At 38.0% G+C, this 25,310-nt stretch overlaps 2 protein-coding genes across 4 annotated transcripts in view; one reads left to right on the forward strand and one right to left on the reverse strand.

Annotated features, from left to right (window-relative positions):
• FAM237B (family with sequence similarity 237 member B) overlaps window positions 1-18,441 on the forward strand; it is a gene marked incomplete at its 3' end in the record, with an annotated part of 111,636 nt that extends 93,195 nt beyond the window's left edge. For 2 of the 3 annotated variants that reach the window (XM_079931436.1, XM_079931438.1), the window contains one exon: window positions 18,352-18,364. Of the gene's footprint in view, window positions 1-18,351 lie in introns of all 3 variants that reach the window. The other variant, XM_079931437.1, reaches the window with a different exon arrangement.
• The window catches only part of CFAP69 (cilia and flagella associated protein 69), a 69,216-nt gene extending 45,321 nt beyond the window's left edge, over window positions 1-23,895 (reverse strand). The window contains exons 1-4 of the mRNA XM_079931440.1: window positions 23,449-23,895; window positions 6,714-6,773; window positions 4,792-4,857; window positions 2,418-2,527 (exon numbers count right to left, since the gene is read on the reverse strand). Coding sequence (XP_079787566.1) covers window positions 2,418-2,527; window positions 4,792-4,857; window positions 6,714-6,773; window positions 23,449-23,568 — 356 coding nt within the window. The 5' untranslated portion in view covers window positions 23,569-23,895. The remainder of the gene's footprint in view (window positions 1-2,417; window positions 2,528-4,791; window positions 4,858-6,713; window positions 6,774-23,448) is intronic.
• Window positions 23,896-25,310: the final 1,415 nt, after the last annotated feature.

Below are 25,310 nucleotides of genomic sequence, written 5' to 3' on the forward strand. Positions count from 1 at the left end.
CCCTGGAGAATTAACAACTACCAAAAATATTTCTGTGTTTCTAACCAGTTGACCAAAATAAAATAAAATAAAACAAAATAAAATAGGTTTATAAAAATGAAGAGACATGGACATACAAGGCAAGGGTTAAGAAAGCCATCTTGCAACAGTACATAAATAAAAAACTTAAGAATCTTCTTTCTCTCTGAGGGCAAAATAATACTAGATTATACCTGTACTATTAAAATTAGGAAGACATTGGAAAATCTGATACAAATCACAGATCTAGTCTCACCTATAAATTAAAGGCTGTTCAAGGGCTTTTTCTGAAGTTTTTGAAACTCCAGTTAATAGATCAATGGTCTATTTGTTCTTAAAAGTCAGTGACTTTTTCCTTATTAATTGGATCAGTTACCATCCATGAAATAACAAATATACTTTTTGAGACACTAAAGAATTTAACAAATATTAATTATATTAGAATTACATTTCACAGCTAATATAACCAAAGTTATCTGAAAATAATTTATTCACAAATCATAAAAGATAGGGCACTCAAACCTAGGTCATTAGTCTAAGTGTCAGAGGAGAGAGAAAAGTCACTTCCTAAACAAAAAATATAAACTATTTCAGCATTTCAGGAGTTCAAAATTTGAACTTTGTATCCTATTTAAAGATATTTAATATATCTTATATATAGGACTTTAAATTCATGTTTTTCAAGAAAAATTAACCAAATAGTTGAAAAAGAGCACTTGGAACTATCACATGTGGATGTATATAGGTCAACTGGAATTAAAAGATATTTCAACGGCAAGTTATGAAAAGGAATATTTTATAAATACCATAGAGGTTCATTTCTGGTGTTTGTTAGAATTTTTCATTTGAAATAAATAACTTAATTACTTGATATCCAGCTCATTGTTGAATCTCTAAAGTGAAGAACTATAAAACGAATTGTTCTTGTCCTCAAATTTTTTTCCTTTTTTACCAAAGGAAACAACCTAAAAGATAAAGCATCAGAATAGTTTTCCACCAAAAAGGTTATGAAAAAAAATAAGCATTATACTTCTGATGCACTGAGAGAAACATACTACTTAGAGGTCAAAACAGAAGGGTTTGATTTTATTTTTTAATTTTCTATGTTTTTATCTCCCAAAAATGGCCTGAAAAGAGAATCAAGTGAGGGTGTGGTGTGGAAAAATGCACGATGAAAGTAGAAATTAGGAAAGTAAAAAAAAAAAAATGATGTAATTATGAAATATGAAGGAAAGTGAAGAGTGCATTTCAAACCATTTCTCATATTATGCAATGAAACATTCAGTCACAGCTTTCATAGAGAACCAATTCTTGGTGGAGCTCTGTAGGAGTACTGATGTTGAAAGTAATGCTTGCAAATCTGGTGTTCTAAGACTTGCATAGCCTCAAAATCTGAAAGTGTTTTACATAATATTATCTCACATCAATATAACAATAATTTCCAGTTAGTACATTACAGTTCCTTGAGAGCATCAGAGCAATAATTTGTTTCTTTATTTTTCATGGTCTCTATTAAAAAGTAAGGTGTGGTAAGGGCATTCAATAAATTTTTTTTTGAACATCTATTCAGATAACAAAATCTTAAATGTAATTAGTTACAAAATTGCAAATATTATTGCTACTAAATCTAAAAGTGAGAGATAAACCTACCACATATACATAGTCCTACTAATACTATTATTTATATATTAAAAGAAACTCACTATTTAAAAAGTAAATTGGTAGAAAAGTTTAGAAGGTTAAATTGTCAGAAAAGTTTATTCCTTGTTTAAGAAATTTCCTCTACCATATTATATTGAAAACCAAAAACATACATTTTAATATACATCTTGATTAGCCACTATGTGGCTAGTTCCCCCAAATGGTTGAAGAAAAAATAGTACAGAGGATGGAATATATAAATTTTATAATTCTGATCTCTAATTTACATTTTGAAAAAAATGTGCCAAAAATAATTTGGTGATAAATCATTCTTTATTCAAATTTGGAAGATCAAATAAAACATTTTGACTCTCATGTCTTTGAGAGTCAAATTTCTTAGAGAGATAGAAAAAAACTAGGCAGAAACTATTAAGTATTGTCCATAAATTTTCTCAAGGATTCTCTAAAAATATTATTTCTTTGTTTTATCTCATATTTATCATTCACTTGAGAGCAATTTATTATGAGAAAACATTCGAATATACTTACAGTTTAATCTCTTGTGGTCAGCAATCTCAGACTACAATAAAATAAAATGTACTACCTTTGAGATACCAGCTGCTGGAATCAAGTGATCAAGTGAAGTGTCCTGAGTTCTGTATCACTTTGCTATACCATAATGCATAATATTTTTGTAAGACAAAATAAAACAGAAAATACTGCACGCTAATATAAAACAAAGTTAAAAAAAAACTTACCCACATAATTTTAGGATATTACATGCAGGTTCTATAAAATGGGGCTGTTTTTTAATTTTTCCTGCACACAGATTCAGAATTTTAAATATCTGTGCTAAATCCCTTAGGGGCTTTAATATTTTTAGTTAAGAAATAAAATTAAGATTTTTATTAAAATATCCTTTACAGCACTTCTGTCAAGAAAAGTCTATAGAATTCCATCTATTTTGTTAAATGTGGTTTAATTATACCAATTTTGAAATCTAAAGAGGAAAACAGAACCATGTTTTTTTAAGGAATATTATTTAATTTTTGTATCAGTAACCTCTTATTCAAAATATTTTTTTCTCTTCTCACCACATCTTTAGAATTTGACAACCAACTACTACACCACATATTCAGTTGAACAATAACTTATTATTGGCAATGAGTAATAACACTTTGAAAACAAAACTAACTTAATGGCTCAATTATATCCTTAATCTCCACCCACATACAAAACATATATTGCTCGGGAATAAGCAACCCAAACCTACCTTACTTTTATGTGTTATTTTATTAACATTACTCAGGTGTGTGCTCTTGTTTTTAAGGTTTAAATTGGTTGAAAATTTTATTTAAGACTCTAGTTTATGAAAGCAAAATGTACCCTCTCTAGATCTTCAGGTAAAAGCACCTTTTATTTTACCTATTTAAAAAACCCAGTTGGTACATAAACAAATTTCACATGTTTTGTTTTGTTTTGTTTTTTAATACAGTTAAGGGGACATGGTAGCTGTGACTTGCACTTCTTGATTGAATCTGATCACTTCTAGTCTCTAGGAGCTTCTTAGAAAAAGATAGGAGAGCTGGATGTATTAGAAATACAAACCTCTGTTAACTTCCTAGAGAAATGATCCCTCTCTAACTTATGTTTGCTTTATGTGATTATAACCTCTAAACCCAGCCTACTAAAGGCATTCAGAAACAGTCATTTGCCACCAACTCTCTAGCCTGAAGAAGAAAAAAAAAGGGAGGTGTTGAGTTATTGGGTTAAGATAAGAAATCACTTGCTAGTAGACTTTCTTGGCTACCAGTAAACAATGCTTGATATCGACAAGCCCTCAGGTAACTGACTGAACAAATCCATATAAAACAAGGCTAAAATAAGGTGAGAAAAGAGATAAAATTATAAGGCACCACTTCCCTGAATCGGAGGCTTAAGACGTTTTGAAATCTTGGAACAAGATAATATTAGAGATTGCTGTCTTCTTGGGACCAGACTGGACAACTGTTAGAGATTAGTTAGATCAATACTACTGTTAAGTGTGGTCTGTGGACCATGCCAGTTCTGGAATTGTATGTTACCAGTTTGTGGAAAAATAACTGCAGAAAGTGAATTTCCTGTGACAATTTCATTGCATTTTTACAATAGCATATATATGCAAAGGATAAAAAAAAAGAAACAACCCCCAACAGCAAACTGGTTCATAATCACAGATAGTTTTGAGACATACTGGTTTCTACATATTCTGATCAGGGTGGTATCTTCATTGAGGATAACATATTTATAGAATGTTTTACAGATTATCAAGAAGTTGCTCATATATTATCTCATCTAGTCTTCCTAGCAACCTTATGAGGGGCTGTTATCCCTATTTTATAAGGGTGGAAAAGTTAAGAAGCTTATCAACAGTGCAAATACTCAGGTAAATTGGTAGAAACAAGACTTTGACTTGGCCCTGCTAACTACATAAACTGTCTCTCTGAGTCTATAGAAACTGACACTATCTGCACAGTTAATATTGCATTATACTGTTTCTTCAAATTTATATTCTCTGATAAAAATATAATTTTGTAAAAAGCACAAAATGTTAGATATTTTCTGTGGTAAACAGAATAATGGCCTGTCCTAATCCCTAGAACTTGTGACTGTTACCTTCCTTACATGGCAAAGGGACTTTTCAGATGTGATTAAGTTAAAAGCGTTGACATAGGAAAGTTATCCGAGGTTATACAAGTAGGCCCAATGTAATCACAGAGTCCTTATAAGGAAAGGAGAGGCAGGAGAGGGTCAGAGAAGGAGATATGATGACAGAAGTAGAGGTGAGAGTGATGCTACTTCAAGGAAGGGCCCAGGAAGCCTAGGAATGCAGGCTGCCTCTAGAAGCTGGCAAAGGCAAGGAAATGGATTCTCCCCTAGAGCCTTCAGAAAGAACCAGCCCTGCCAACAACACCTTGCCTTTAGCCCAGAAGTGAGACCTCCAGAACTATAAAACAAAAAATTTATGTGGTTTTAAGGCACTAAGTTTTTGGTAATTTGTTACAGCAACAATAGGAAGCTAATGCGTTTTCTAATAAAAATTCTCCCATTTCAGGATAACCAAAAAAACACACACATATAAGTAAAGGATACAAGTCCATTCTGATAACACTGCACCATTTTCTTGACAGATTTAAGTTGTTTTTCTTCTAAATCATCCTAAAACAAATTATCTATTTTAGTTCTTTTGTGTTATTAATTCTGTTGAGATTTTAAAATTTTTCCTTAGTGTAAAAAGAGAGTAGACATGTTATCAAGTAATTCTTAAATTACTATATTATAATGTAAGCATTAAAAATGTTTCATAAAACAGTGAAGGTAAGAATAAACTACCATTTATATTTGAATAAGAAATTGCGAATCAAAACTAGGTTAATATAAAAGCATTAATTGTTTCCAGAAATAATATTAATAATACTGAAGTATGTTGAGCATTTTTCTATGCCATGTACCATTTAGGCAAGGTATATACATATCATTTCATTAATCTTCAAAATAACCCTATTAGGAGGTACTTTTATTATCCTTCTTTTTTGGAATATGAAACTCAAGCTGAAACACTACGTAATTACCCAAATCACACAGCTAATAAATGGTGATGTAAGAAGTCAAATTTGACAATCTGACTCCAGAAATTGTATTTTTAACCTCTAAAATATACCCAATGTAATGGCTCAAACTAAACATCTTCAGCCAATTAAAACAAAACAAAACAAAGCAAAGCAAAACTCTGTATACTGATGCATTTTCATGACTGAATCACTTTTTTGTGTGTGTGTGGTACGCGGGCCTCGACTCTTACTGTTGTGGCCTCTCCCGTTGCAGAGCGCAGGCTCCAGACGCACAGGCTCAGCGGCCATGGCTCACGGGCCCAGCCGCTCCACGGCATGTGGGATCTTCCCGAACCAGGGCACGAACCCACGTCCCCTGCATCGGCAGTCGGACTCTCAACCACTGTGCCACCAGGGAAGCCCCCATTTCTGTTCTTTTAACCTTCTTGTTTGTGAGAAACTGTGGCGTGTGTGTGTGTGTGTGTGTGTGTGTGTGTGTGTGTGTGTGTATCTGTGTATGTAGACATATGTATGAACATAGACGTACACACACACACATACATATTTTGTCTACCCTTATTTAACAGCTAGTAGGAGCTCTACATAGTTGGGTTTCCTTTTTTAAAAACTGCAGATATATTCACAATTAAAAATAACTTTCACAATAATCATAGCCAACAAAAGATAAATTATTCTTATAAAGTCATTATTCTTAATGTGTTTTTTTCTTCTTTCTATGTAAAAATGTAGAGACTAAAAAATGTTAAAACAATGACTAAATTTTTGCACCTGCTAATCACAGGACATTGTTTTGATCTGCTATACCATGGTCAGCCCATTTCCCACTTACTGAAAGTATGCAATCTTCATCCTGTAGTAATTTTATAGTGTATACTGGCTTTTTAGGCATTCAGTCAATTCTTGGGTAACATCAGGAGAGTCTCATATAAACATGTATGCATATGCATTTATTATCCTTTCTCCTAATGCCTAAACTTCAATTTTGAGTCTTGTATCTTTATTTCCATTACATTCTGTATAAGAGTTCTCTCAAAATAAATTACTTATGACTGGATATGAGTATGTACATATCCTAATTTCTTATCAGGAAATTTTTAAGTACTACATCACGATACACTTTTTCTACCCTTATGCCCATATCCTACTTGGTAATAAGCTATGAACAGAGGCTAGATCAGTCTTTCTTTACTCTTATGATTTCTTCTGTTTATATCCACCATGGATTTGCCCATCCCATGCATTCAAATCTATTCTTTTCCAGCCTCCCTACCAGGTTAAATATATTCATACTAAATTTAAATAGTTCTTCAAGATGAGACATATACTATTTGAAATGTTTTCAACAAAAGGAGAGAAATGAGACATATTTAGGGGAATACATGTTACCTTTCAGGGAAATCACAGTTTCTAAGTGAAATAGAGAAATTTTCTCTCAAAGCTTACTTTACCAGTCTCTTCGAGGAGTTTGATGACACAATTTAGGTCCACAGGCTTGAAAACACCCTAAAAAACATAAAACTCATAGTATTCTATGTCATGAGAAACAAGAAATCACATCAAACACACTATTTTTATATGGCATTATCTCTTAGCAACTTAAAAATATCTTATGCAAAAAAGATAGTAAGGGATAATGAAAAGCAGATGAGACTTATAGGAGTAAATAAATTTTGGAGTGAACCCCCCCCAAACCTCTTGAATTCTAGTACTACCTTACAATCTTTTTTTTTTATTTTATTTTTCTTTATTATTATTTTAACATCTTTATTGGAGTATAATTGCTTTACAATGGTGTGTTAGTTGCTGCTTTATAACAAAGTGAATCAGCTATACATTACATATACATATATCCCCATATCTCCTCCCTCTTGCATCTACCTCCCACCTTCATATCTTACAATCTTAATGTCTTTAAATTTCTTAGTCCCGAAAGGCCCAAGAGAGCATCTGGAATAATAGCACTTCCATGCTTTGGAAAATAAAACGATCTCATTCATACATATTACATATCTCATGCATACACATTACACTGAGTTTGCCTAGGCAGATATACATAAGACTAGCTTCTAAACTATAGGTAGGCAATCGCCTTCTTGAACCAGGTATCCCCTCTCCCAGCAGTCTTACATCACCTGTAGTAGAAAACAGGAACTGCCAAGTTCTACGGAGTTTACATCTTAAATATTTCTTGAGCCCACTCCATCTTTTTTTTTTTTAATTATTATTGGAGTATAGTTGCTTTACAATGTTGTGTTAGTTTCTGCTGTACAACAAAGTGAATCAGTTATACATATACATATATCCACTCTTTTTTAGATTTCCTTCCCATTTAGGTCACCACAGAGCACTGAGTAGAGTTCCCTGTGCTATACAGTAGGTTCTCATTAGTTATTTATTTTATATATAGTCATGTATATATGTCAATCCCAATCTCCCAATTCATCCCACCCTCCCCCTTCCCCCTTTGGTAACCTTAAGTTTGTTTTTTACATCTGCGACTCTATTTTTGCTTTGCAAATAAGTTCATCTGCACCATTTTTCTAGATTCCACATACAGTATAAGTGATATTATATGATATTCATCTTTCTCTTTCTGACTTACTTCACCCTGTATGACAATCTCTAGGTCCATCCATGTCTCTACAAATGGCATTATTTCATTCCTTTCATGGCTGAGTAATATTCCATTGTACATATATATGTACCACAACTTCTTTATCCATTCCTCTGTCAATGGAAATTTAGGTTGCTTCCATGTCCTGGCTATTGTAAATAGTGCTGCAATGAACATCGGGGTGCATGCATCCTTTCAAATTATGATTTTCTCCAGATATATGCCCAGGAGTGGGATTGCTGGATCATATGGTAGCTCTCCTTTTAGTTTTTTAAGGAACCTCCATAGTGGCTGTACCAATTTACATTCCTACCAACAGTGTGGGAGGGTTCCCTTTTCTCCACACCCTCTCCAGCATTTATTGTTTGTAGATTTTTTTGATGATGGCCATTCTGACTGGTGTGAGGCGATACCTCATTGTAGTTTTGATTTGCATTTCTCTAATAATTACTGATGTTGAGCACCTTTTCATATGTTTTCTGGCCATTTGTATGTATTCTTTGGAGAAACGTCTATTTAGGTCTTCTGCCCACTTTATGATGGGGTTGTTTGTTTTTTTGATATTGAGCTGCATGTGTTGTTTGTATATTTTGGAGATTAATCCCTTGTCAGTTGCTTTGTTTGAAAATATTTTCTCCCATTCTAAGGGTTGTTTTTTCATTTTGTTTGTCATTTCCTTTGCTGTGCAAAAGCTTTTAAGTTTAATTAGGTCCTATTTGTTTATTGTTCTTTTTATTTTCATTACTCTAGGCAGTGGATTGAGAAAATCTTGCTGTGATTTATGTCAAAGAGTGTTCTGCCTATGTTTTCCTCTAAGAGTTTTATAGTATCTGGCCCACTCCATCTTAATGATTTATTCAGTTCTCATTTCTCACTCAGTTTTGAAGGTTTCCTGCTGTTTGTTCTCCCCGCCTCTAGTCTTGCACGCTTACGGTTCTACCCTCTGATCAGAACAATAAAACCCAAATCTGAACACAACACATCTAAATCATTCAATGACTCTCCACTAATGCCTTTCACCCCCTCCTCTGTTTTCATTATGTTGTTACAATCCTATCTGTCTCCTTAGTTAACCTCCCCAGGTCCTTCAAGACATAGTTCAGGTGTCACCTCCCCAAGGGAGGAAAAAGGATACAACAAATGTCCCTCCTGGGTACTCCCATAGCACTTTGAATGTATATCCATCACAGTTCCCGTCACCTTATTCTAAAATGGTTTACATCCTTATCCCCTATCCCAAAGTTTACTGTGAGGGAAGACTTTTGTTTTCTGGCATCCCCAGCACCAAACACTGGGTGTAACATATATAAGTTATTTGTAGGTAAATGGGGAAGGAAATAGAAGGTGTTATCCAAAGTTTAAGTACTTATGATAGTATAGAAATGTCAAAATTCTAAATGCAGTTTTGGCTATATTTATCTTGGGGATTAATGCTTTGCTGCATGGCGTTTTCTTTCATTCAAATGTTATATCAATACTGCTCACTCCTATTAGAAGGGTTAAGCTATCCCAGTCTCTTTTGTTTCCTTCTTCCCATCTCTCCTGCTTTCATACTTATTTCTACTTTAAAATAACTGTTTGAAAAGATGACGTAATAAAAAATATTCAAAAAGAAAAAGATCTTATTATCATCAAAATACATTTTTATTATTTTCTGCTTTATATATGTATTTTAATATTTTATTTTCTGTTTTTGTTTACATGTATAAATACGTTACATAATTTCACTTAGTGTTAACACTATTGTATATTCTGATTTTTAAATCTATAATACATACCGTTCCATATTTCTACATAGTCACCTTTCTACGCAGTCATTATTCCATTGCCTCTTAGGGCTAGAATTTCCTTTCCTTTCACAATTACAAACTCACATGTTCTGATCTCAAGAAATCTCTTTCAAAACCAATTTTCAGTTAAGCATTCTAACATTAAGTCTGCAGAATAAGTATCTGAGTGAGTTTATTTACTCAATATGATTTTTACTTCAAAAATTAACAATCAAAAAGGATTTACTCCCATAATTGCTGGGTGGGTGACTCGCAGACTGGAGAACACTTATACCACAGAAGTCCACCCACTGGAGTGAAGGTTCTGAGCCCCCACGTCAGGCTTCCCAAGCTGGGGGTCTGGCAATGGGAGGAGGAATTCCTAGAGAATCAGACTTTGAAGCCGAGTGGGAATTGACTGCAGGACTTCAACAGCACTGGAGGAAAAAGAGACTCCACTCTTGGAGGGCACAGACAAAGTATTGTGCGCATCGGGACCCAGGGGAAGGAGCAGTGACCCCAGGGGAGACTGAACCAGACCTACCTGCTAGTGTCGGAGGGTCTCCTGCAGAGGCAGGGGGTGGCTGTGGCTCACCGTGGGGACAAGGACACTTGCAGCAGAAGTTCTGGGAAGTACTCCTTGGCCTGAGCCCTCCCAGAGTCTGTCATTAGCCCCACAAAAGAGCCCAGGTAGGCTCCAGTGTTGGGTTACCTCAGGCCAAACAATGAACAGGGAGGGAACCCAGCCCCACCCATCAGCAGTCAAGTGGATTAAAGTTTTACTGAGCTCTGCCCACCAGAGCAACAGTCAGCTCTACCCACCACCAGTCCCTCCCATCAGGAAACTTACACAAGCCTCTTAGATAGCCTCATCCACCAGAGGAAAGACAGCAGAAGCAAGAAGAACTACAATCCTGCAGCCTGCGGAACAAAAACCACATTCACAGAAAGGTAGACAATATGAAAAGGCTGAGAGCTATGTACCAGATGAAGGAACAAGATAAAACCCCAGAAAAACAACTACATGAAGTAGAGATAGGCAACATTACAGAAAAAGAATTCAGAATAATGATAGTGAAGATGATCCAGGACCTCGGAAAAAGAGTGGAGGCAAAGATCGAGAAGATGCAAGAAATGTTTAACAAAGACCTAGAAGAATTAAAGAACAAACAAACAGAGATGAACAATACAATAACTGAAATGAAAACTACACTAGAAGGAACCAATAGCAGAATAACTGAGGCAGAAGAACAGATAAGTGACCTGGAAGACAGAATGGTGGAATTCACTGCTTCGGAACAGAATAAAGAAAAAAGAATGAAAAGAAATGAAGACAGCCTAAGAGACCTCTGGGACAACATTAAACACAACAACATCCACATTATAGGGGTCCCAGAAGGAGAAGAGAGAGAGAAAGGACCTGAGAAAATATTTGAAGAGATTATAGTCGAAAACTTCCCTAACATGGGAAAGGAAATAGCCACCCAAGTCTAGGAAGCGCAGTGAGTCCCATACAGGATAAACCCAAGGAGAAACATGCTGAGACACATAGTAATCAAACTGGCAAAAATTAAAGATAAAGAAAAATTATTGAAAGCAGCAAGGGAAAAACGACAAATAACATACAAGAGAACTCCCATAAGGTGAACAGCTGATTTCTCAGCAGAAACTGTACAAGCCACAAGGGAGTGGCATGATATACTTAAAGTGATGAAAGGGAAGAAACTACAACCAAGATTACTCTACCCGGCAAGGATCTCATTCAGATTCATTGGAGAAATCAAAAGGTTTACAGAAAAGCAAAAGCTAAGAGAATTCAGCACCACCAAACCAGCTCTACAACAAATGCTAAAGGAACTTCTCTAAGTGGGAAACACAAGAAAAGAAAATGACCTACAAAAACAAACCCAAAACAATTAAGAAAATGGTCATAGGAACATACATATTGATAATTACCTTAAACGTGAATGAATTAAATGCCCTAACCAAAAGACACAGGCTTGCTGAATGGATACAAAAACAAGACCCATTGCAGGGCAGAAGTTGAGACACAGATGTAGAGAACAGACATATGGACAACAAGGGGGGAAAACTGTGGTGGAGTGGGGATGGTGGTGTGAATTGGGTGATTGGGATTGACATGTATACACTGATGTGTATAAAACTGATGACTAATAAGAACCTGCAGTATAAAAAAACAAACAAACAAAACAACTAATACTAAACTTTCATTGGGTTATTTGCATGGAAATATGTTAATATAAATGTTTCAGACATTACATGAATTTTTTAAAAATCTTATATGTTCTGGTATAATGTTATAAGTCATAATTCTAATTATTACTTTAAAATGTATATCTCAGAAATAACTAAATTTCCTTGTCAATTGCATTATTATGAACGTTCATCAAATCTTTAACTGTGGTCATTTTTAAGTCTTTTGTCATTTACAGACAGTTCTGGGTGTACTCTGATGCTTTTGCAAATACGTTCCTATAAAAGGGTTTCATCTTCAAGGAATTCATGGAAAAGACTGACAAGTACAGGTTTCTGGTAACTGACTGTACTGCTGAACTGAATGAATAAGCATTTTCAGAACTCTAATGGAAAACTGATGAACTCATAAAAGTGCTAACAAAAGATAAAGATGAAAAAAAATTACATGGGACTGAGTGAACTGATGAGGATGATTATAATTTTTGTGACTTTCTGTTTGAATAAAATAAAAATCCCACAAGGAATCAGAGGCAAAAAATATACAAATCAATTTTCACTGCAAAGTAAAGGAGCTGTTACAGTGGAGTATTACTGGACTGAATGTCAATATTATGACATAGTATGAGTGTGTTTTGTGTTTGGTAATTGCAATCACTGTTGCTTTTGTTGTGGTCATCCATTTACAATGCTTGGTGTCAGTCTATTTACCTCTTGTAAAAATAAAATACAGTGTGTGTGTGAAAAAATAATTAATTAATTAATTAATTAATTAACCCTACAAAAAAAAAACAAGACCCATATATATGCTGTCTACAAGAGAGCCACTTCAGACCTAGGGACACATAGAGACTGAAAGTGAGGGGATGGAAAAAGATATTCCATGCAAATGGAAATCAAAAAAAAGCTGGAGTAGCTATACTCATATCAGATAAAATAGACTTTAAAATAAAGATTGTTACAAGAGACAAGGAAGAACACTACATAATGATCAAGGGATCAATCCAAGAAGATATAACAATTATAAATATATATGCACCCAACATAGGAGCATCTCAATACATAAGGTAACTGTTAACAGCTGTAAAAGAGGAAATAGACAGTAACACAATAATAGTAGGGGATTTTAACACTTCACTTACAACAATGGACAGATCACCAAAATGAAAATAAATAAGGAAACACAAGCTTTAAATGACACAATAGACCAGATAGACTTAATTGATATTTATAGGACACTCCATCCGAAAACAGCAGATTACACTTTCTTCTCAAGTGCGCACGGAACATACTAGAGGATAGATCACATCTTGGGTCACAAATCAAGCCTCAGTAAATTTAAGAAAATTGAAATCATATCAAGCATCTTTTCTGACCACAATGCTATGAAATTAGAAATGAATTACAGGGAAAAAAACAAAAAAAACACAAACACATGGAGGCTAAACAATACGTTACTAAATAATCAAGAGATCACTGAAGAAATCAAAGAGGAAATCAAAAAATACCTAGAGACAAATGACAATGAAAACACGATGATCCAAAACCTATGGGATGCAGCAAAAGCAGTTCTAAGAGGGAAGTTTATACCTATACAAGCCTACCTCAAGAAACAAGAAAAATCTCAAATAAACAATTTAACCTTACATGTAAAGGAACTAGAGAAAGAAGAACAAACAAAACCCAAAGTTAGCAGAAGGAAATAAATCATAAAGATGAGAGCAGAAATAAATGAAACAGAGACAAAGAAAATAATAGCAAAGATCAATAAAACTAAAAGCTGGTTCTTTGAGAAGATAAACAAAATTGATAAACCATTAGCCAGACTCATCAAGAAAAAGAGGGAGAGGACTCAAATCAATAAAATTAGAAATGAAAAGGAGAAGTTACAACAGACACTGAGAAATACAAAGCACCCTAAGAGACTACTACAAGCAACTCTATGCCAATAAAATGGACAACCTGGAAGAAATGAACAAATTCTTAGAAAGGTATAACCTTCCAAGACTGAACCAGGAAGAAATAGAAAATATGAACAGACCAATCACAAGTAATGAAATTGAAACTGTGATTAACAATCTTCCAACAAACAAAAGTCCAGGACCAGATGGCTTCACAGGTGAATTCTATCAAACATTTGGAGAAGAGCTAACAGCCATCCTTCTCAAACTCTTCCAAAAAATTGCAGAGGAAGGAACACCCTCAAACTCATTCTATGAGGCCACCATCACCCTGATACCAAAACCAGACAAAGATACTACAAAAAAAGAAAATTACAGACCAATATCACTGATGAATATAGATGCAAATATCCTCAACAAAATACTAGCAAACAGAATCCAACAACACATCAAAAGGATCATACACCATGATCAAGTGGGATTTATCCCAGGGATGCAAGGATTCTTCAATATACGCAAACCAATCAATGTGATACACCATATTAACAAACTGAAGGAGAAAAAAATGTATGATCATCTCAATAGATGCAGAAAAAGCTTTTGACAAAATTAAACACCCGTTTATGATAAAAACTCTCCAGAAAGTGGGCATAGAGGGAACCTACCTCAACATGATAAAGGCCATATACAACAAATCCACAGCAAACATCATTCTCAATGGGGAAAAACTGAAAGCATTTCCTCTAAGATCAGGAGCGAGACAAGGATGTCCACTCTCACCACTATTACTCAACAAAGTTTTGGAAGTCCTAGCCACAGCAATCAGAGAAGAGAAAGAAAAGGAATCCACAGAAGAATTAAAACTGTCACTGTTTGCAGATGACATGATACTATACATAGAGAATCCTAAAGATGCCACCAGAAAACTACTAGAGCTAATCAATGTATTTGGTAAAGTTGCAGGATACAAAATTAATGCACAGAAATCTCTTACATATACACTAATGATGAAAAATCTGAAAGAGAAATTAAGGAAACACTCCCATTTACCATTACAACAAAAAGAATAAAATACCTATGAATAAACCTACCTAGGGAGACAAAAGACCTGTATGCAGAAAGCTATAAGACACTGATGAAAGAAGTTAAAGAGGATACCAACAGATGGAGAGATATACCATGTTCTTGGATTGGAAGAATCAATATTGTGAAAATGACTATACTCCCCAAAGCAATCTACAGATTTAATGTAATCCCTATCAAATGACCAATGGCATTTTTTACGGAACTAGAACAAATAACCTTAAAATTTGTATAGAGACACAAAAGACCCCGAATAGCCAAAGCAATCTTGAGGGGAAAAAACGGAGCTGAGGAATCAGACTCCGTGACTTCAGACTATACTAGATAGCTACAGTAATCAGGACAAAATGGTAGTGGCACAAAAATAGAAACACAGATCAATGGAACAAGATAGAAAGCCCAGAGAGAAACCCACACACCTATGGTCAACTAATCTATGACAAAGGAGGCAAAGATATACAATGGAGAAAAGACAGTCTCTTCAATAAGTGGTGCTGGATAAACTGGACAGCTACATGTAAAAGAATGAAATTAGAACACTCCCTAACACCATACACAAAAATAAACTCAAAATGGATTCAAGACCTAAATGTAAGACTGGACACTATAAAACTCTTAGAGGAAAACGTAGGAAGAACACTCTTTGACATAAACCACAGCAAGATCTTTTTTGATCCACCTCTTAGAGTAATGGAAATAAAAACAAAAATAAACAAATGGGACCTAATGAAACTTCAAAGCTTTTGCACAGCAAAGGAAACCATAAACAAGACAAAAAGACAACCCTCAGAATGGGAGAAAATATTTGCAAATGAATCAACGGACAAAGGATTAATCTCCAAAATATATAAACAGCTCATGCAGCTCAATATTAAAAAAACAACAACCCAGGGCTTCGCTGGTGGCGCAGTGGTTGAGAGTCTGCCTGCCGATGCAGGGGACATGGGTTCATGTCCGGGTCCAGGAAGATCCCACATGCTGCGGAGCGGCTGGGCCCGTGAGCCATGGCCGCTGAGCCTGCGCGACCGGAGCCTGTGCTCCGCAACGGGAGAGGCCACAACAGTGAGAGGCCCACGTACCGAAAAACAAAACAAAACAAAAAAAACAGCCCAATCCAAAAATGGGCAGAAAACCTACATAGACATTTCTCCAAAGAAGACATACAGATGGCCAAGAAGCACATGAAAAGCTGCTCAACATCAATAATTATTAGAGAGATGCAAATCAAAACTACAATGAGGTATCACCTCATACCAGTTAGAATGGGCATCATCAGAAAATCTAAAAACAATAAATGCTGGAGAGGGTGTGGAGAAAAGGGAACCCTCTTGCACTGTTGGTGGGAATGTACATTGATACAGCCACTATGGAGAATAGTATGGAGGTTCCTTAAAAAAAAAAAATTAGAATTACCATATGACCCAGCAATCCCACTACTGGGCATATACCCAGAGAAAACCATAATTCAAAAAGACACATGCACCTCAATGTTCATTGCAGCACTATTTACAATAGCCAGGTCATGGAAGCAACCTAAATGCCCATCGACAGACAAATGAATAAAGAAGTTGTGGTACATATACACAATGGAATATTACTCAGCCATAAAAAGGAACGAAGTTGAGTCAGTTGTTGAGATGTGGATGGATCTAGAGACTGTCATACAGAGTGAAGTAAGCCAGAAAGAGAAAAACAAATATCGTACATTAACACATGCATGTGGAACCTAAAAAAATGGTACAGATAAACCGGTTTGCAGGGCAGAAGTTGAGACACAGATGTAGAGAACAAATGTATGGACACCAAGTGGGGAAAACCGTGGGGGGGGTGGGGATGGTGGTGTGCTGAACTGGGTGATTGGAATTGACATGTATACACTGATGTGTATAAAATTGATGACTAATAAGAACCTGCTGTATAAAAAAAAAAGGGATTTACCATATACTTATTTATCCTTGGTATTATGATTACCATTAAAATTGTTACATCTTACTATTAAATTGTTTAAATTATTAAATTTACTGTTACAAAGTTTTTTGATAAATAGAGTTTTGCCTTTTAAGGTTTTGGGATTTAACAGTGCCATCTGCCACTACCTCAGTTGTCCTTTTTCTTCCTGTGTTCTCAGAGAAATAAATATATATAGTGAGTTTTTATTTTCCGATTTTCTGCAATATTGGCTTTGAGGGTTGTAAAAGATATTGAAATGTCAGAGCAAAAATTTTTTTTAATACCTGTATGTATTTTCAGAATTTTTTCCCCCAAATGAGCAGGTATAACTTTTCCAAGAAAGAGTGTATAAAGATTAAAACATAGATTTATCTTGTATTATCTCTAAATTTATCTTATATTACTACTTCTTGTTACCCTGTGTTTTACTTGCATGGCACATATTATATTTTTAAGGTTTCTCCCTCTCTCCCTCCCTCCCTTAGCCTTTTCCTCCGTCTATACATAGTTACAAGCAGCTTCGACATTTCAGAAACTGTGCTAGGTGTGGGGAACGCATTGCCCTGACTTCAAGTACCTATCAATCTGGCTGAGAGGTGTGCTCTGGAACTATATAGATGGGGACAGAATGGTATGGGGAGGAGGGATGGGAATGGGAATGGGATGGGAATCTGGGACAGCTTCTGGAAGAAGTAATCTTCAAGCAGAGGTGAGACTGAGTAGGATTTGTGAGATGAACTGAAGGTTTGAGAAATGGAGCAAAGGAAGTAGCGTGTGTGAAGGCCTGGAGATGAGAGAAAACATGGCATTTACAGGACTGGTGAGACATTCAGTAGGTTGGAGAAGATAGTTCAGAGGATAGTAGCTACAGATGATGCTGATAAGGTAAGTAGAGGTCAAATCATGAATAATAATGATGATAATAACAATAATAGTGATAGGTAAAACTTATTAGACAAAGTCAATTTCTAGGTACAGCTGTAAGCACTAAATGAATTTACTAACTGAATTCTATGAGGTAGATACTATTATTAAACCCATTTTACAGAGGGCCTTGTATACTATGCTAATGATCATCAGAAGCTATTGAATGGTTTGAGAGACTGGATATAAAAACAGACAAAGGCCAGACTATATCTAGCAACAGAACTCTGTCCTACAACCTCTGTAGCAACCAACCTGGGGAGTCAAACCACAACTTCTGCAGCAACTGGCTCAGAAAAGTCAGTATCTGGTCAATGATTGTCAGATTCCCTATTTTTTACCCCAATTTGTCTCTCAGGGCCAACCAGAAAAAGACAAGTATGCTTCCCAAATCAATCACACAGGTTGCCTTGCTTCTAGCTAGCTCACTTCCAGCTTCCCCAAGGCAACAGACTCCAACCAGAGCAATACAGAAGCCTCCCTTTTATTCACTGTAAAGCTCCCCTGCCTGTCTTGGGAGTCTCTGCTAAATGTAAGCAATGCTGGCAGATTCTCTTTCTATAGCAAGCTCTGAACAGCAAGCCCCTGTTCGTTCTCACTAGGGTGGTCTTCATTGATTTCCACAGGTTTTAACCAGAGGAATGTAACAATAAAAAAGATAATTCTGTCTGCTGAGACTGAGCTGGAAAGATATAGACTGGAGGTGGGAGACCAGTCTGTGACTTCAGGCCTTGACTAAGGCAGTGGCAATCGGGATACACAACAATGAATGGAATGAAAAGCATCAAGGAGGCAGAATCAGCAGGACCTTATGAGTGATTTGATTTGGTGGGAAAGAGAAGGAAAAGGTAAGGAGGACGGACAGGCTTGAGGAATTACATAAGTGGTTGGCACCATTTGCTGAGACAGGGATGCTGGAGGGAGAAGCTTGTGTTGAGGCTGGAGATGAGTTAAATTTGGGGCAGAGATTTCTAAGTCACAGGCTTAAAGTAATAATTGGAACAGTCTGGGTAAATGAGATCACACAGGCAGGGTGTAGAAGAGAGAACATACGGATGTAAAAATAAAAATAATTGCTGTTATTATCATCATAAGATGTTTATGGAGAAATTGTAAAAACATTTAACAAAACCTTTTAAGATCAAAAGCTTAATAAACTGCTTTGAAGAAAACTAGACCTCCACTTACATCAAGTTATAGAATGAACTTATTTTCCCACTTTACCAAGGAACATTTCAAAGGGGGAAAGTCCTGCTCCTTTGATACTTAGTTATAGGGAAAGGATCTAACATTTATTGTGGTCCATTAATGTGTCTGGTACTTTATACCTTAATTAATCCTCAAATATACCATATGAAGATAGATTATCCCTGTTGTTGAAACTGAGGCCCTGATATCTAACTTGTTAAGGTCACATAGCTAGTATATGGGCTAGCAGGGCTATCTGTTGCAGAAACACTGGTTCTTTGCACCTTCATTCTCTGCCTGACTTCTCAGCTGACCACAGAGGCTACTTCTAGCAATTACTCCAAAGCAGGGGTAGGCAATTTAAAGACACAGTCCATGGCAGTATTACAGATAGTGGCAGGATATGACATCAACTAGCAGATTGTGCAGGTTCTCAGAGGGAAAGCAAATTTGGGCAAGGAAGCTCAGCCATGATACTATGCAAGTGAAAATGAAAAACTAATCGCAATCATATTTATTCTACAAATATTACTGTGTGCCTCCATTGTGTCATTGTTCTAAGTGCTGAAGATATGGTATTGAATAAACACAAAAAATCTCCTGCTTTTATAAAGAATTGATATGCTTTGGGGGAGACAATAAGTTATACAGTGTATTGCAAGATAATGCTCTGGAGAAACGGGAGTAGAAAGTGCTAGGATGCTTAAGCAGTGGTCGGCAAAAGACTCACAGAATGGGTAAAATTTCAGCAGTCTTGAAGGAGGTAAGGGGACAAGCCATGGATAAGAAGGGGAAAACTTCCAGGCAGTGGGCATAGCAAGTGCAGAGGCCCTTAGGCAGGGTATACCTGGCATGGTTGAGGAGATGCTAGGAGGCCAGTGTGGCTGAAACACAGAAGGCTTTATCAGCTACTAATGAGGACTTAAATTTCTACTCTGAACTCAGAGTTGAGAGGGGAGGGACACGCAAGTATTAAGATATATGTTCTACACTTAAGGAGAGGGAGAGACAAAACAAGACACATGAAATAGTAACAAACATAAAACAACTGATAATTAGGTGAGAAACTCAGACCAAGGACTACACCCATTTATGAGAAGAAGGTCTGTGAGAGTGAAAGTGAATGGGAAGTATGTCCTATTGGGGGTTACTTTATGGTGGAGAGGTAGGATCTAAAGGTAGGGTAAGATTTAAATTCAGAAAAGAGGGGAGGGCATTCATTCGATACATATTTAATATCCCCTCCTGTGTACCAGGTGTTGTGCTGGATGCTACTGGGGGATAATAGGGGACACTACAGAAAAAAACAACAGAGAAGGTCTCTGCCCTCATGAAGGTGGCACTAAGCAGAGTACATGGTACAGATAAAGTACAGACTATACATTGGGAAACCTCGCAAACAGGACAAGAAGTGGACCTGAGGCACTCTGAGGATGGCAGACCCCTTAGATACCATCTAGTTCAGTGGTTCTGAGGCTAAAAATCACTTAAAGGATTATGATTAAGTAAATCTAGGGAAGGACCCAGCTATGTACAGGATTTTTTAAGAAAAGCTCCTCAGATGACTGTGATGGTCACCCAAGTTTGGGGAACACTCATCTAGTACAGGCTTGTTTTACAGAAAAGGGAACAGGTTTAGAGAGTTGAGTGATCTGGTCAATGTAATGATATTAAGCGAGGGAAGCAATAAGGAGCTACTGCAGAAGCCTGAAAGAAAGAACAGGTGGGACTCAGAGGTAGCAAGGAGGATGGTAAAGTGGTGTTTACGGAGAATGGAGTGGTAAGCAAGGAAGAGGTGAGGCCCAAAGGATGTGACATTAATCCAGGATTGACTGAGGCATTGTGGTGACAGGAAAGGAGAGCAAGTAGTTCTTTTTTTTTTTTTTTAAAACAGAGTTTTAATTTTGTTTTACTCCTTTCTATCCCTCTCTGCCCTCCTTTGTTTTTTTTTTTTTCTTCTGTATGCGGGCCTCTCACTGTTGTGGCCTCTCCCGTTGCGGAGCACAGGCTCCGGACGCACAGGCTCAGCGGCCATGGCTCACGGGCCCAGCCGCTCCGCGGCATGTGGGATCTTCCCGGACCGGGGCACAAACCCGTGTCCCCTGCATCGGCAGGCAGACTCTCAACCACTGCGCCACCAGGGAAGCCGCAAGTAGTTCTTTTAAAGCCCCATTTGGTACCATATCATCTGACCTGGCAGGGGGAGGGTTGGAATTTTTATTGTTGTTGTTTACTTTGTTTTATAATCTGAGTACATGTAAAACCATCTCCTATGGCTTTCCAGGAGTTAGCTGCTGTGAAACTGTCACACTGTACATACCATACTGCAGCTATGATACACTAAGTGTTGCTACTCTGAGTGGAAAATGGAGTCCTTCAACCAGGAGCAATGGCATCACCTGAAAACCTGTTAGAAAAGCAGAATCCAGGGCTCCACCCAGACCTACAGAATTAGAATCTATATCGTTTAAGTTCCCCAGGTGCTCCAAATGCACATTAAATTTTGAATAATTACTGCTCCAAAGGGCTTCTGATTCTTTATAATAAGAGGAACAACATTTAAATAAATAGGAAATAGATAAAGGGTGAACAATTTGTGATTTCTCAAGCATATGATGAAGCTGGCTTAATGGATTGAGGTAGACTCCACATTCTCACTTTAAGCTACTAGGATATACTGTACTGTCACTGTAGGAAGAGGAGGAGGCTGCAAATATGGAAAGGTTTGAAAAGATTGGAAACATTTAGAGTTCCAAGGCAGAGGTGTATAAAGTTATCATTTTAAGTGGCAAAGAGCACTAGACTCCACTCCCAGTAAAGAAACTGAGTAACTCTCAGTTAACTTCTCGTGGCCTTAGGGTCCTCATTTGTAAAAACAACCACAAACAAAACCCAGGAAGGCTTAGAGACCATTTCTCCCAGCTATAAGATGTCTTTATTCGATTTCCTTTCTTTTGGTAGAAACTGCCTTTTTCTTCAGTACTATAAAAAATGTTAATATCCCTAGAAGCAGTTATTAACAGGGTAGGAACTTTTATTAATACAAACTGATTTCTTCCCGGAGGAGAAACCTAGGCCCTGTAAGAAGAGGCAGTAATGAAAGAGGAAAAGAAAGGGAAAGGGAAGGGAGAAAATAAACACACATATACACAGGTATACTTGTTCTGCATTATTTGATACATTGTGGACTATTTTGGCAACAGCCTGTTAAAAGTATTTCCCCTTTTTTCTTCTTTTTAACCCACTCTTGCCTGCCTCCTATAACCTTGAGACCCCATCCCTTCTTTTTTTTTAACACCAAGTAAAGGAAGAATGACAGCCATCAGATACCAAATTCACCTACTCGTCAGTTTTGCCCCATGCCTGGGAGAACAGCAGTAGTGTCGAGCCCCCTTGCAGCCTTGGGAGTGAAGGGACAGCTGTTGTTCCTCAAAATCATCTGCACCTGGATTGGAATACTTCCACAAACCCGATTAGGTAAATTCCCCTAACACCTGCTCCTCCTCATGCAGAAGTGTTGTTTCTCTGTGGGTTGAATGTCTGGCCATTTTCAGAGAGTGCAACCCTACTCCCACCATAGAGAGGTCCCCAGTCAACTAGCCTCTCCTAAGGAACTCTCCAAGCCTCCAGGATGTGGACGCAGGAGACAAGGTTCCTGACGCAGCCTGAGACTTGTGAAGCCTCAGCAGGAATTCCCATAGTAGCCCCACACCATCAGCGTGAGGAGGTAGGGCAAATTTCCTCCATAGAATTCACGTTAATTTAAGGCTTGATCATGGATCTCTGGGGAAGAGCAATGGAACCCTAGTATGAAACAAACGCCTTGGAGTTTCTGAACACCCTCGCTACGAGTGGAGATCCAAGCCAGGGTTCTGAAGTGAAATTTCTCAACAGAAATTCGAAAGAACTAGTTTTGTAAGACAAAGAGTAAACTAAAAACCAAATACAAGCACAATAAATCAATTCTGTTCGATCCCAATTCTCTCCGACGCACTTCTAATCAGCTTCCAATTTCATATAAAAATGTTGCTAAATTTCAAATTTTAATAGTATTTCCCTCCCCTCCAGGTGCAGGTTTTGGTAGCAGCAAATTTAAACACGGGAGGATTTACCCCTATATCAAGAACATCACACGATAACAGCGATCTACATATAAAAGCCCAGGGCAAACAAAGGGGTCATCAAATCCAAGTTTTCGCTAAGAATGTTTCCCTCCCTCTCAGGTCCTTCGTGGGGTCACACGTTTCGAAGAAAAGCCGCCAAACCTTGCCTACTCAGTTTACTGGGACGCTCCGGGAGGACCTCGAGACACGAGTCCCCAGACAGGTTGGTCGACGACAGCCAACTCCCCTCGCAGGCGGCGCAGTTCTCAAAGGGATCAGCTTTGAGCTTGGAACCACAGTCCCCCGGGCTCTCCTGGTTTCCTCTCAGGCCCCCGTTTCCTCCCTTGCTGCCCCCAGGCATCATCTCCGCCCCCAGATCTCAACCCCCGCCCCCGCCTTCACACCCTCCAAAGCACAGACACCTGGCCATACCTGCGCTTCCTCGTCCTCCGTCACCACTCCGACTACCGGGATTTGGCGAGGGCTGCTGAACTTGATCGTGCTGCCGGGTGCCCGGGCCTGGGCCGTCGCCGCAGCCTCCGCTGTAGACATGGCTGTGCGGCGGAGTGAGGGGTGGAGGACTACATTGTGCCCGCAGCCGCAAGACTGCAAGAGCCCCCGCCACCGAGAAGTGAAAGCCGCCTGACAGCCACTAGAGTCGCGAAAGGTCCCGGGGGTCCGGCCGTGGACTCGGCCACCGCGACGCCACCCGCATCCCGCGGAGGCAGCCCACCGGCGTACCTAGGCAGCCTGCTTGCTGGCAGGTTGTTAACAAGCCAATGCGTTGCTAGGGGCGGGGCCAGAGGCTGCTGAAGCGCCAGCACCTAAGGAAGCCCGAGGATCCAAACTACCCCAAACTCTTATCTGAACCTCTAAACTTGGAGGGGCTGGGTTTGCTTGCGTACCAGAGAAAAGCGGGGGAAGACCTCGGTATGTAACAGTGGAGTGTTACCTTGGCGACATGTGCGTCTCAGTCTTTGTAGTTTGCACTGGGCCTCCTTGAAACAAGCATGGGCGGGTGGAGGGATGAGGGATGGATGTGGGATGCAGGAATGATGGATGATGAACTGATAATGTTGGAAGCTGAAGCAGTTTATCTCACCCCGGAGAAGTGACTAATGTCACCTACATTCCCCAGCCTTTTACCTCTTCTGTACTTTAGTGGCTCTCCCAGACAATTAAATAACCACCAAGGCATTGTACACAATGTTAGAAGGCTTTCGAGTCAAATTATTGAATCTAGAGCAAGTAAACCCCTGGAAGCCCCATTTTTCTCATAATTTTTTCACTTTTCTCATCAATAGGATTGCCGTGAGAGGACAGAATGAAATGATAGTTTTGTAAAGTGGTACTTGGCACATAATAAGCAAGATGATCTGAATGACATTTCTGGCCCTACAAATAAAAAGAAATGGAAAACCTAGATTGGGCTTGGCAGCACTTGATGTGAATCACAGTCAAAGAAACCAAGTTTCTTTGAAAGAGTACTGAGCACTTCCAATCCCTATTTACTCAATTCTATTCATTCTTCGGCTTTCCTCAACTGCCCTAACTGAGGTCACAACACTTGTGGTAAAATTTTGTGGACACTTTCTTGTCCTCATTTTGGTGTACTTGTCTGTAGTATTTTACACTGTTGACCACTCACGCTTTCTTGAAACTCCCTAGCTCGGACTTCAGCATTCTTTTTGTTTTTGTTTTTTTATCTTTACAACTACTCATTGGTGCTTTTAGAGCTCCTCTCAGGCCTTACACCTAGAAGTGGTTCAGTAGGTCTAAGGTTGCTATTAACCCGAGAAAGTGCAAAGGGTGTGTCAAGTGTATTATTAACATAACCTTAATTGTTGTTGTACATTCCAAGTATACTACATCAAGAGGAGACTGAAACCACTTGGATAAACACAGTGGAATCCTGTGAGAACAGCACCCAAGCCTAAGATGGTGGTGGGAAAGCTGATAATCTGATGATTTGCTATCCTTTGTGTGCTCATCTGGCATCTCAAGATGAGGAAGGACAAAGAGGAGGGATTGCCAAGGAAAATTTCCCACTTAAAGTGGAGCTTGCCTAGGAGATATCAACTGACTTTTGTGATTCAGCACAGTAGACTGAAGCTGATAAGGGTCCATAAATCTCAATGGCCCTGAGAAGTCAGACTCTCCTCACTGGACTTGACTGAAGACATTTCCCTAACGAATGAACAACAGGATTTTTGTTTTATTTTAACCGTGTACCGACCTATAGATTCATTCTGTCCCATATCCAGAGCACGAGTTTCCCATCCTTAATTAGCACT

The sequence above is a fragment of the Stenella coeruleoalba genome (assembly GCF_951394435.1).
Source record: "Stenella coeruleoalba genome assembly, chromosome: 9".
NCBI lineage: Eukaryota > Metazoa > Chordata > Mammalia > Artiodactyla > Delphinidae > Stenella > Stenella coeruleoalba.